This window comes from Festucalex cinctus, chromosome 16 (assembly GCF_051991245.1).
Source record: "Festucalex cinctus isolate MCC-2025b chromosome 16, RoL_Fcin_1.0, whole genome shotgun sequence".
Taxonomy (NCBI): Eukaryota; Metazoa; Chordata; class Actinopteri; order Syngnathiformes; family Syngnathidae; genus Festucalex; species Festucalex cinctus.
This window is the reverse complement of record NC_135426.1, coordinates 15,805,012-15,818,421: the sequence shown is the minus strand read 5'-3', so window position 1 is coordinate 15,818,421 and position 13,410 is coordinate 15,805,012. Positions and strand designations below refer to the sequence as shown.

Here is a 13,410-nt window from a genome sequence, read left to right as displayed (position 1 = left end):
TCTGATTGGTGAAACACAGTCATGTGGCATGTTGGCTCTCTGGTAAAGATAATGAATGAATGATAACGACTTTAGTGTGGCTAAATATGGCGGAGCAAGAGTAGCGATCCTTCTTCACACATCTACTCAAGTAAAAGTAAAAAGTATTGTGTGGTAACACTACTCTTAGAAATACTTTTTTTTTTTTTAAAGTTACTCAAGAACATGTAACGGAGTAAATGTAACTCGCTACTACCCACCTCTGTTGACCACCACATAGTTTTTGTACGCAAACAACTAGTGGTGCAACGGGTCACAAAAGTCAATAAAAAAAAATAAAAAATCAGATAAATAGAACTTTGTCTTAATTTATTTTTATAAAACGTTTTCGCCCATTATTATTATTATTTCTTTTAAATATATAAAACTCAAAATATCCAACATGGCTGTTAGGATTTAGGAATACAACTTTAAGTGCAATATAAGGGAAGATACATAATTATTTTATACGTCGTCCATGTATAAAATAACAAGGTATCTTATATTGCACGTTATATTGCACTTGTAAGTTTTGGTTTCTAAAATCCAAATGTCCATATTGGACATTTTGAATGTTATGTTATTTTTATTTTATTTTAAAGCTATTGTTTCATAAAATAATTCTAAATGAAGGCAAAGTTCTATATATTTATTTTTAATAATGAACAATACATCTAAGTGCAATTTAACAATCCCTTCATTTAAATAGGGAGAGTGGATTACAAAGTAGCCTAAGTCCAAAATATTGAAATCAATACGAAACGCAAGCGAGCCAAGGAACAGCTGTCACTATGCCAGACAGGCACCCGATGCTAACGCTAACAGCTAGCTACTAGCCATGAACACCGGAGACTTGTACTGTATCATACAATGACGGAGTAATTAACTTGCGGTTTCTTCACGTCCTGAATTAGCTATTTAATATACTTTCGGGGTGGCATTATGATAATGGTGGTAGAAAATATGTAATTTCAATAAAAACATTGACAATGCAATAATGTTGGGGCAGAAAAGGGCGGAAATTGGTATTACAAAGTAAACTTTTTGAGTAACTTTGACACTAAAGTAATCAGTAAAGTAACTTGATTACTTTTTTGAGGAGTAATCAGTAATCAGATTATTTTTCAAGTAATCTGTGACAACCCTGATTGTAGAGTCCATTTTTTCAACACCATTTTTTTTCTTTCTTAGGGGAGGATGGGAAATATTGATGACATTTCCAATCATTTCAATGTAGTCGTGGAAATTAAGTGGTATCTGAAGGCAATAATAATGATGATGATCATGTTTGCGTGTGTTTGTGTTGCAGGCAGGACGGCAGCGACCTCAGCGGACCAATACAAAGGTAGGCACTTCCTGTCTTTTTCTTGCAACTCCCCGAGTGCTCATTGGCCGTACGCTGCTGACTTGTCTCGAGCACTACAAGTAGAACAAGAGCAAATGTTTTCTGCACTGCTGCGGTCAGCTCGACGAAAAGCAAAGATGGGGGAAATGTGCTTGTGGTAATCAATGACGGTGAACAAGCTTATGCAAATTTGTCTCACCTTTTTCACTCATTCTTGTTTTTTTTTTTTTTTTTGTTTTTTTTTTTAAAAGCATCTTGATGTAAAGCAGTGCTTCTCAATTATTTTCAGTCATGCCCCCCCCCCCAGAAAGAAGAAAACATCTCGCCCCCCCCCCCCCCCCCCTCACCTCGCACTATAAATAGTATCATTTGCATAACACTTTATCCGTATTAACGTATAAGAGAATAAAAAAAGAAAGAAATATGGAGCAACTTACAACAAAGAATAGCTTTATTCAGAAAAGATTTAAAGTGCATCTGAAATTCAAAAATAAAATGAAATCCTTAATTAAACTATAAACATTTTTTGACTGACCCCGTCAAACCATATGATACGGAAAAATAAAATTACATAAAATCAATTAAAAAAATTGTGCATTCAAACTGATCACCATCATTAACTCAGGAGCACATTAAAAAAAAAACCTTTAACCTACAAAACAAAAATATATAAAATAATTTGTGCTGATTTATTTTTAATTTTTATTTTTTTTGCTGTGTGCAAAGCGCGCATGCTCAGTGCAAACAAAACTCCTACACCACCGAGTGAATGCTCCCTGCGCACACTCGCACCACTGCCCCCTAGTGTAGTGGAGGTGCAATTGCACTTTATTCTAGGACAGTAAAAAAATAAATAATAACAAAATAAAATGCATGTTCCCTGAGGTCAAACGCGCCTCCCTTGATGGAGCCTTGCACCGCCCTGGGGGGGGGGGGGGGGGGGGCACCCCTCTATTTGAGAAACATCAGGGGGGGGGCCCACCCCTCTATTTGAGAAACACTGATGTAAAGCAATGCTGCCACAGTTGCATTTTCACGAGATTGCATTGATTTCTCATCAAGCTATTTTCAATGGCTCATAAAGCAAAGCAAAAAAAAAACAATTAATGTTTTGGGGACTGACAAATCGTATCCATTTGTGGGAAAAAAAAAATGTGGTATTGACCATATTTGGACTTTCCCATCTACTATACGGGAAAGCAGGACAAGGGAGGTGATGAATTTCCCCTGTAAAATCATATCAGTTATGCACGTTTTAATCATCCACATGTTCAATTGAAATCAATTCAAAGGCCTTTTCTGTTCATTGTGTGGAACAAAGGCAAGCGAGCGAGAATATTGCTGGAGTCGGGTGCAATCTCCAAAAGCGTCCCTTCCACACACGTCACCATTGGAGAAAAAGAGGAGATGCAAAAGCAGGACAAGCAAAGGCAAATGCAAGATGAAGCGGATTTTGCATCCAAAATATCACTGCCACGAGATGCTGACCATTACCAACCGTGAATTGTCATATAGTAACACTCTTATTCAATAATAATCATCATCTACATTCAGCCTTCTGAAAAGTTGCACTACTTCTAGTGCTATTCCAGAGCCAATAATGATACCGATAATTAACTCAACTCAAGTTTAGTTATATCGCGCTTTGACAATTTTTCACAGTCTACAAAGATCTTTTGAAACCTTTTATCAACCCTAACGAAAACCCCGAATTAGCTTCATTCACGTGCATTTGTCGCTCAGTGAGATACAGGAAATTTTATTTATGGGTTTAGTTAAATTTTCACTTTATTAAAAAAATAAATAAAATAAATGATTCTGACACTGGGAACTCACTGCACTTTATATTTAAAAAATAAATAAATAAATAAAATTAAGAAATTATGTTGAAATTTTGGAAAACTTTATCTCCAATAGAAATTTACTTGCATAGTTTTTTTTAATTTAGTGAAGGTCCCTGCAATTTTTGTTAGAATATTTAAACAAAGTTTTTATTTAAAAAAATTAAATACAATTAAGAAATTATGTTGAAATTTTGGAAAACTTTATGTCCAGTAGAAATTTACTTGCTTAGTTGTTTAATTTTGTGAAGGTCCCTGCAATTTTTGTTAGAATCTTTAAACAAATCTTTTTATTTAAAATAAAATTAAAATAAAATTAAGAAATTATGTTGAAATTTTGGAATACTTTATGTCCAGTAGAAATTTACTTGCTTAGTTTTTTAATTTAGTGAAGGTCCCTGCAATTTTTGTTAGAATCTTTAAACAAAGCTTTTAATTTAAGAAAAATAAATAAATAAATAAAATTAAGAACTTTTGCTGAAATTTTGGAAAACTTTATCTCCAGTAGAAATTTACTTGCTTAGTTTTTTAATTTAGTGAAGGTCCCTGCAATTTTTGTTCGAATCTTTAAACAAAGCTGCCAATTATTAGTATGTTTAATAATATATATAAAAAAAACAAAAAAAACAAAGAAAAACAGTAAGTTTTTAAAATTTTGTTTTACTGAAAATGAATATCGGCTTGAAATATCGGTTATCTGTCTCTTGACGACTAATAATCGGTGTCTGTATCGGCCTTGGAAAAAAACATATCGGTCTATCACGAGTGAAAAATTGTGTGAATATGTTGCAAATGTCTTTGCGACAAGTAAAAACGGTCTATGAACATCTTACAAATCCTGATGAAAACCCTAAAGTCGCTACGTTCGCAAGCACTCACCGCTCAGTGAGATATCGGCTTTATTGGCCTTCAGCTTCTTCTGCACCTTTTGCTCGTTCTGACGTTCTTCTACGTGATTGGACATCGTGAGGGCGAGGAAGCGGGTCTTGTTTATCCGTGTGTGTCTCTGTAGAGTGTCTGATGTGTGTGTTTGTGAATCGAAGTGTATGCGTCTATGTGGTGTCTTAACAGCGTGTCATTGTGCAGATATTGCTTTGAAGCTGCACAGCTGATATAATTGGTGCTAGCGCCAAAGCTGCATTTGCCATGTCGAACGCACTCGTAGTTATTTTGATTAGCGTATGAATAGCGCGAGCGCACAAGTGGAACCGATACAACGGCGCTCTGAAGGCCTCAAGTTCCTCTTTGGAAGCAGGTGTGTGTGTATGTGTCTGGCTGGCACAGACACACGCGCACACACACTTCCTGTTTACCGTCAGCCGAGAGTATAATTACAGGGATGTGCACAATGTGGCGTCCCGGTACGCTGCGTCCCTTATTGCCTGCTGTGACAAGCGACGTGCCCAGCACTGCACCAACTCCCCCCCACCCCCAGTATTCCCACTTATGAATATTCATGAAGACCAAAGCGAGCAGGGGGACACTTGACAGGCTCCTTTTGAATTTCTCTCCCAGTGAAGAGGAAGCGTTTCGTTGGTCATCAGGAAAATTGATCGATATCAGACTAAATCCCTTTGAAGTGACAATAAATGTGTCTTGTGTTGAATGGGCGTGTCCAGTAGAGCCCGTGGCAACAGAATGACATCAGGAGATTTTCTTTTTTTTTTTTTCTTTTTTTTTTTTTCTTTTTTTTTTTTCCCCATTGTTTTACATTAGATTTTAGTTTTAGGTTGTTGTTTTTTTATTATAAGATTTAAGATTTAATTTACATTTAAATTAAATTTTACATTTTAAATTAAAATTTAAATACATTTTAAATTAATTACATTTAAAATACATTTTAAATTAATTACATTTTAAATTAAAATTTTAAGATTTAATTTATATTAAAAAAAAATCACAAAGTATTAAGTAATCAAGCAAAAAGGGAAGGAGGGGGGATTCATTTTGCATCTGTAACACTTACAGAAGGCCAAGAGAACATGCTGACCTCAACTTTGTATTATTTTGAATGTAAAAGCGTTTTTGGCATTGTTTCAAAAAAACTGCTACACGTGTATTATTGTTATTTTCATTAGAAAATACACATTTTAAACAAAATTAAAGGTGCTCATGAAAATTGCGTTTTTAAAAGTTGTATTTTATGTACCAAGCATCAAAATATATTAGCTGGCATAAATAAATAAGTGGACTAGCTAAATCAATAGGGATGTCACGATAAGGGCAATATAAGGTAGAAGACGAGATCCCTGGTCCAAATGTTTTGGGGTCAGCACTAAAAATGACATCTGGGTGGAATTCCGGACGGGAAGCCTTCTGTTGGCTTTTTAATTGTTTGATTTTGTTCATGTATTTTTCATGGCTGTATGAATTATGGAGGCTGGTTAAGCGTGTGGGAGGGGGCGCAAGGCAGAGCATCAGCTGGAAAAGCGAGCACCCCGGGGCATACACCTCGTTCCCATTGTGTCTTTGTGGACCTTTTCACCGGGACGCATGATGATGGGTGTGTTGTGAATGTGACACTATGACAAAAGTGAATACACAGAAATAGTTGCCCCCCAATAATTTTATTTTCATTTATGTTTAAAAGTCATTTTCTACTGAGACAACTACTGTTTAGTGTCTATTTAACAGCAAAGTGCAATATAAGTTTTCGCCAGTAGATGGTGCTTCGCTGACGGCCGTCGAGGAAGACGAGTCGGTAGAGGATGACGCAAGAATACATGGTCGCACACCTTGAACACTGTTTAACTACGTAAAATGTAAAAGATAGACAATGGTAGAAAATTATTACAAGTGTTTGAGAATGTTACATGTCGAACTAGATTGTAATGTACATGTTTAGGAGCTTGTAGAAGTGAGTCACGTACGATGTATGCTTGTAATTAGGAGTGTGACGATATATCGATATCGCAATAAATCGTGATACTTTGTCTCCTGATAGATTATCGATACGTCTGCGCAAGTATCGCGATATTTGGAGTTAATAACCAGCCACTATAACGGCTCCATTCTTCATGACTTTTTGACCAATTCCTGGGCGGGCCACTAGGGGGAGTGCCTCATAAGAGTGGCGGGAAAATGGACAGAAGTCTTCAGGCGAAGAAGACTCATAAGCTTAATTTTTTAAATTATATATATATAAAATTAATTTGTTATTATTATTATTATTATTATTACTTACTTACATTTTATATATATTATAGATATTTGTTATATTATGTGTATTTATATTTATATATTTTTATTTATTTATTGATATTTATTTTATTATTATTATTATTATTATTACTATTATTATTATTATTATTATTTTATGATTAGTTTTAGCATAGATTATCGTGGATTTATTAGAGAAGTTATTGTAACTACTGTACAGAAATGCACATGATGTTAAGCAGTATGTGTCTTGTAATGAGACACTTGTGTTACTTGTATGAGTGAGCTAAGCTAATCGTAGTTATGCTAGATTGCGCTATTGAGCACACGTGTTGATTTGTATCAGCGTGAATTCATTTATTAGCCAGTGATGGACGCCGTAACATTTTGTGTTTTGTATTAAAGAGGAAATATATATTTTTTGGTCAACAATAGAAAATATATTTGTACATTAAGAGTTAAGAGAACAGTATAAGAGTGCATTAAAACAGGGTCTAAATATTGTTCATTTAAGTGTTTGTTTCAGAGTAATAGGGTGATTTCTTGAAAAAGAAACTGCTCTGTATGTGAATTTAACTGTGTAATGGTAGCTATAGTATTGTCATAAGCCGTATTAGAAGTGTTTTCAAGCTATGTCGAGGAAGACGAGTCAGTAGATGATGACGCAAGACGCGGTCGCACACCGCAAACACCATTTAACGTGGCCCATCATTCTCGTCTGTGTAACATGTTTACGTGTTTCCCAATCTCACATTGAGGTCACGTTGGCACGTCACCATGGCGACAACCTTCACCTGTTGTCATTCCAAATATGGGATGAAAGAATGAAAGAGCCAGTCACAATTGGTTATGCTTTTAAATAATAACAAGCCTTGGCGACCTGCAGTGTGTGTGTAGAGTGTGTAATAGTTTTTATTCTCTCAGCACTCAATGAGTTCCAGGTCAGCGGTCCGGATCGCACGCTCAACTGAGCCCTCTCGCGTTCCCCAACACTCACCTGTCACCTCCTTGTGTGTGCGTGTGTGTTCTGGGGAAGACAATAGTTTGTTTGTTGTTTTTGTTGCTTGTGACGAAATTCCCCAAATTACTGTCGTGTTTGTGGTTGTTTTTTTAAAACGACAGCTGCAAGCACAACAAAAGCTTGATGTGTAAAAAATATCATTCCGTTTATTTCTTCCCCCCCCCCCCCCCCCCCCAGATGCATTAACACACTTTTGTGTATGCGTGTGTTGTTTATTTTTTCATTTGCTTCTTTTTTCTTTTTTTTTTTGGGTGAGAGGCTCCAGATGGCTGTGAGACAGGTGAACCAATTAGCGAGTCTCACTACATGCGGCAACATCGTCACACCGGTGGAGCACGACAATCGCGCGCGCACACACGTTGAATGTGTGCGTGTGAACATGTACGCCATGATGCTGCCCGTGTCTATTGGTCCGCCAGCAGGCAAATGATGTGTTGGGTTGTTGTTGCTTCCCAAATGTTTAGGTGGTGGCTAACCCCGATGTGGGTTGGTAGACCTTGACGGAGGCTGACCACCAGGGTAAATTTTTAATTGCGACGAGACGGGCCTTTTTTGGGGGGAGATACCTCGCCGTACCTGACGTTTCCATCAAGTTTAGGAATTTATTGAAAAGAATCACCCAGAAAAAGTGTTCACCATTCGGGCGATCACTCACTATGATGATGTTTGCCTTGGACATTTTCGAAGGCTTGTTAAAAAAATAAATAAATAACAAAAATATAAGGGCTCCAGGTGGAGGAGTGGAACCGTCACTTGCCTTCGGGAGATAATGTGCGGCTTACATGATGTAAGCGTGAGAGAGTGAGCGATAAATAAAAATAAAATAAAATAAAAATAAACAAGATTGTTAAAAAAAACGAACATCATTGGATACATTATTTACAAAACACCAGGCAAAAACACAGAGAGAACATGAATCAAAGAGGGCAAAAAACGAAGAGGACCAGCAGTTAAAAAGCTAAATGAGCATCATTTTTATTCTTTATTCTTTGTTTTTTTACATTATGCACAACTATCATTTATTGTGCAATAATCTTATTGTAACATGTATTTGTTACATGTTTTGATGCATTTTTATGCTTTATAAAACAATTATGTCTGAATTTTGGGAGGCTTGGAACGGATTAGGGCATTTAAATGGAAAATGTGTCTCTACTTACAAAATTTTCCACTTAAGTACTTTCTTCCAGAACCAATTAATTTCGTAAGTAGAGGTACCACTGTACTCCATTTGATTAATCAGCAAAAATCTGAAAGATATACTCCCAAGTGTTTTCTAAAATTTGAAAATTTTAGCTTTTTGTTACCTTTTCTAATTGTATGAAGAGTTCCACAAAATATTGTTATTCACCAGATTTGGACAAGATTTTGGAAAGTTCCTTTACCAATAATGAAAATTGGAGCTTTCATCTAAAAAAAAAATAAAATAAAAAATAAAAAATTGAAAGCGACACTCCAAAGTCATGAAGTGTTTGCTTGAATTATTGTCATGAAATCTTGGAATGAAACCTCCTTAACCCAATTTCGATGTTCCGTCGACAAGCACGTGTTTAATGTACCGTATTGCGTTGTTGACGCAAATGCGGGAGCTGCGCTGTAACAGCCGTGTTGCAATTGATTTGTTTGTGCGTTATTTACTCGTGAGCGAGCAGGCCCCAAAAATATTCTGTCGCACCTCTCCGACCTTCATTATGATTCTAATGAAGTCGGAATGTTCACAAAAGAGGCGGGAGCAGCGACACGGGTAGAGTGACCCCCCCCCCCCCCCCCCCCTACCCCCCTACCGCCTCCTCACAGCGTCAGATGTAAAAATTGAGCCGAGTGTGACGGCGTTAATGAGGCGGCGGCGTGCTCTCCAACGCCGCCTATTGTTTGCCCTGCCCGCCGCTTCTCGCTTTTTCTGACGGATAATTGAGCGCCCAAGGCCGCTTTTCCCGACTAATGGAAGGCGACCAATTAAAGTGCCTGCGCTAATGTCAGCAAATGGATTGGCGCCGCCGTGCTCCCCCGCCAGGTCCGTCACGTTGATGTAAAACCGCGTGGCCGCCTTACTGTTATTGGTGTAAGGAGCACTTTGTTAACAGGGGACTCCTACTTGCGATTTTGTGGCAAAGGCACAGCTGCTTTTTGTGTGATATGATGGGCGGGAGCGACATGACGGCTTGTATTCTGGAGGCTGTCGGTGAGAATATTCCCCCCTCCCCCTCCCTCAATAAATGTGATTTCCAATTGCAATCAGTTTTTTTCACAATTCAACAGTGCCATAAAAAATATTTTTCCCCTTACTGATTTCTGTATTTTTTTTTGTTTGCATATGCAACAATGACTTTTTCACATAGGGTCAGATAGATTTATGGGGAAAATAATTAGAATATTCATGTCATGACTGGGTCATGCCAGGGATAAGTTTGGGTCATGCAAGGGTTATGTTTGGGTCATGACCGTGAGGTCAAGTCTCTGTTTTGAACTGATGAAACCGGCATCTAGTTTCAACTGGTCTTAAGCTATGTGATGTCAGGAGCTATGTGATGTCAAGAATCTTTAATCTCTTTATCTGGTCAACAGCCAATCAGATAATTCCATGTCGATTAGGATGATCATTTGTTTTTTGGTACAAAACAAGACACTTTAAACATGTAAGAATTATTAAGACAAATAGATTTCTTTGAAATGGTATAATTATGCAAGTTCCTTTTGAACCACACGTTTTATTAGATTCTTAAACTTTTTCTGTTTTTCTGTGTCACCCTGTAGTTTTCGCAGCACTATATATTTATATTTATATTTATATTGTGATGGTGTTGTTTATCTTTTTTACTTTGGTCCTTCTTTGGTGAATAATTAACTGGGAAACCTGTCCAATGGGGTTTATGCCACGGAAGAGGCGGGACTGTTTTTTCACACGAGCTTTGATTCCAGTTCCGGTTCGCGACGTGTGGGCCGCGTCCCAATACTTGTGCTTCCGACTTTGTGCCCCTCGCTTGTGCGTTCCGTGTGTGTAGTGTGTCTGTCAGATTTAGGATATTTTGCAGGGTTTTTTTGTTTGTTTTTGTTTTGGACGATATGTTTGTTTTTTTTCCCCGTTGTCATTGTTCTCATTCAGTCCACCCTCTTCTTGTGCACTTTTTTTTTTTTGATCAGTCAGGAACGTCGTCACAATTTTCCACCCTAATCGGCCGCGATCCGGCCGCCATTCCCAGCTCTAAGCCTCTGGCCGCGAGTGACCTCCAGGGAAGATTGCGCAGACGAGTCGATTAAATGGCGGTGGTGGGCTTTTTGTTTTAAGTGCAGCCTACGCCGTACGTCCTTGGCTCGGGAAGCGGGAGAAGAAAAGCGGCATCTTATCTGTCCCGTAGGGGGACCGTCATCCTGGCCTTCCAGATTGTCTGGCTGACCTTCCGGTCTGAGCTCGCCAGCCGCGGCGTGTTTACCGCACCGTAATGACATCGTCAGGCCCGATGAAGCTGCAGCTTATCACACAATGGATGAACGACGGCGAAATGGGAAGGCAAATTTGTCCGGCCGACGCAGTGGTCCCGCCTTCTTTGCATGCGTGCGGGAGATAAGATGAATTCTTCATATCGGCGACAGATTGCGGAATCTTGTCTCTAATGCAATTTTTATCCAGCTCCGCCCTTCCCAGGGCCCTTTCTTCCAAAGTGCCGAGTCAAGCATTTTCTGGCGTGCAGCGCGGGAAAGTCTAAATAATTCATCTGTGTTTTGGTGCTTTTTCCCGCCTCTGTTCTGGCAGCCAGAAGAATGGGAATGAGGACACAGAGAGAGGAGAAGCACGAGTTTTTTTGTTTTTTTGTTTTTTGCGTTTCGTGAATGGGCTGAACGTGAGCGGAATGGGGAGTGGCAGGTGACGGATGGTGGGACATACGGGGAGGGAGGGGGTGCGAATGGAGTGGCGCATGCGTGTACTTTTCACTGTGATGGCACGCGTACTATGAATTTGATATAATGAATACACCCTATAAAGTCTAACAGTGTCAGCGTGCTGTTATAATACTTTGAGGAGCATGTATTTCAACAGTGTGGAACAATATATGGAGACAAAGAAATCAATACTCACATTTTAATCTTTGAATTCCATTGAATGATGCTGTAACTTTGTTTTCATAATATTGTAGTGTGCTAGTTTTCTTTTTTTTCGAGGCTGAAACGGATTAATGCCATTTCTATTCATTTCAGTAGAGAAAGATGATTTGAGATATGAGCGGGGGTCACAGGCCACAATCCACAAGAAGCGTTTGATCCATGAAGTGCACGCAGTGTCAAGCTTGTCAGTCCGGCAGACCCTTTTTTATGAATGTGAAGCGCTATTGTAACCTGTCAACTTCCCACCTCGCTCCCAGATCCACCTTTGCTCTCCCAACCTGTCACCCACCGCTCGTTCCCGCCAGCTGGAAAATCCTTTGATCCCCGTTCAAGTCCCGGCAACCAAACGCATCCGGCATCCACGGCCAGACTCGCCGTTACCATGACGACGGCCTTCCATTTACCACCACCCCCGCTCACCTCAACCCTCGCTGCGGTAAGCCGGCAGGCGCTGACCTTTCCCTGTCGGAGCGTGTTAGGAAGTGCAAGAGGGGAAGCCGAGCGCCAGCCGGCAACAACAATTTGCCGCTTTGGCACTGGAATTTCAAACTGAGAAAATCACATGGAACATACATACAGTAGGCTACATCAAGTCAATCTTTATAAAATAATAAAATTACTTGCTCCTCCATCTTTCTCCGGGTACACTTATAACCAACTTAAAGCAGGTGCCAGTGAACATCTGAAAATGCATTTTTGGTGCCACGAACAAAAGCATTGTGATTTTTATAAAATGGGAGAGGGGTGATTCATGCCGAACTCCAAAGTATGTCAGTCAGTGCCGATTTAGCCTCGCCCCCAAAAAGTCCCAAAAACTGAAAAACAGGTTATGCACGATCGCTACCGTTGTACCCTGCATAGTTGTCAGTCCTTCCACACGTTTTAAGCAAGTATCTTAATTTCTGCAATGGACTTAGAAAAACAAATCTCAGGATTCCCTGGGCAGGCTCTTTCAAAGCTTCTCCAGACAACATTCATGAATAAGATTAACAAAAGAATATGTGGAAAAATTGAGGCATTGTGCTATAATATCGGTATTGTGTTTGTCTGACTTTTGGCGTAGTTTGGCTCTTGTAAGCGTTACCACTTGCGAGGATAAGCAATTTTTTGGGTGGCTCTTTCACAGTGTTGTTCAAGTTACTTTTTAAAACTAAAGAATTATAGTTATAGTTACTTCTCTGAAAAAGTAACTAATTACTTTACTAGTTATTCAATTATGAAAGTAACATCCATCCATTTTCTTAACCACTTACTCCTCAAGGGTGGTGGGGCAGTAGGCAGGGCACACCCCAAGATTTGAGAGTTTTTATATATATAAAAACTCTCAAATCTTGCAAAAAAAAGTTTTTAGGCTCTTCTGAGGTGGTTTTTGAGACTTGTTAAAATAAACATATTTTGCTAAAGTGTTTTGCTCAAGTGTAATTGAAACATGTTTTATCATGAGCTGGAGGTTGGATCCCAAAGCACAGACAAAAATGAGATTTTAACTATTTATTCACATCAAGAAGCATGGAACAAACTTGACTAGACGAGAAACAAAGAGAGTTGCACAGAGAGACAGTGGTAACAGAAGTAATAATCCGACAAAGACACACACTTCTCAGGAGGCTTATATAGACAAGGAATCGATCTGATTGGTTGTGGCTAGACATGTGGGTAACAGGAATGACATGGAATTACCTGATTGGCTGTTGACCAGAAAAAGCGATTAAAGATCCTTGACATCATATAGTCCTAAACTAGTCAAAACTAGATGATGGTTACATCAGTACAAAATAGCCACTTGACCTCGGTCATGAACTTATGAACTCAAACCTAACCAGGCCCCCCAGACATGAAACAAGACCCAAAATATTTCTCCTGTTTGACTCGAGACAAAACCCACACATACCTCCTGCATGACTATAGGGCCATTATACGTATCG

General features: G+C 38.8%; 1 protein-coding gene across 3 annotated transcripts in view; it reads left to right on the top strand.

The window, feature by feature from the left end:
• The window catches only part of celf2 (cugbp, Elav-like family member 2), a 120,461-nt gene that overhangs the window by 21,386 nt on the left and 85,665 nt on the right, over positions 1 to 13,410 (top strand). For all 3 annotated transcript variants that reach the window (XM_077501457.1, XM_077501450.1, XM_077501446.1), the window contains exon 2: positions 1,328 to 1,363. In XM_077501457.1, the coding sequence (XP_077357583.1) occupies positions 1,328 to 1,363 (36 nt within the window). The remainder of the gene's footprint in view (positions 1 to 1,327; positions 1,364 to 13,410) is intronic.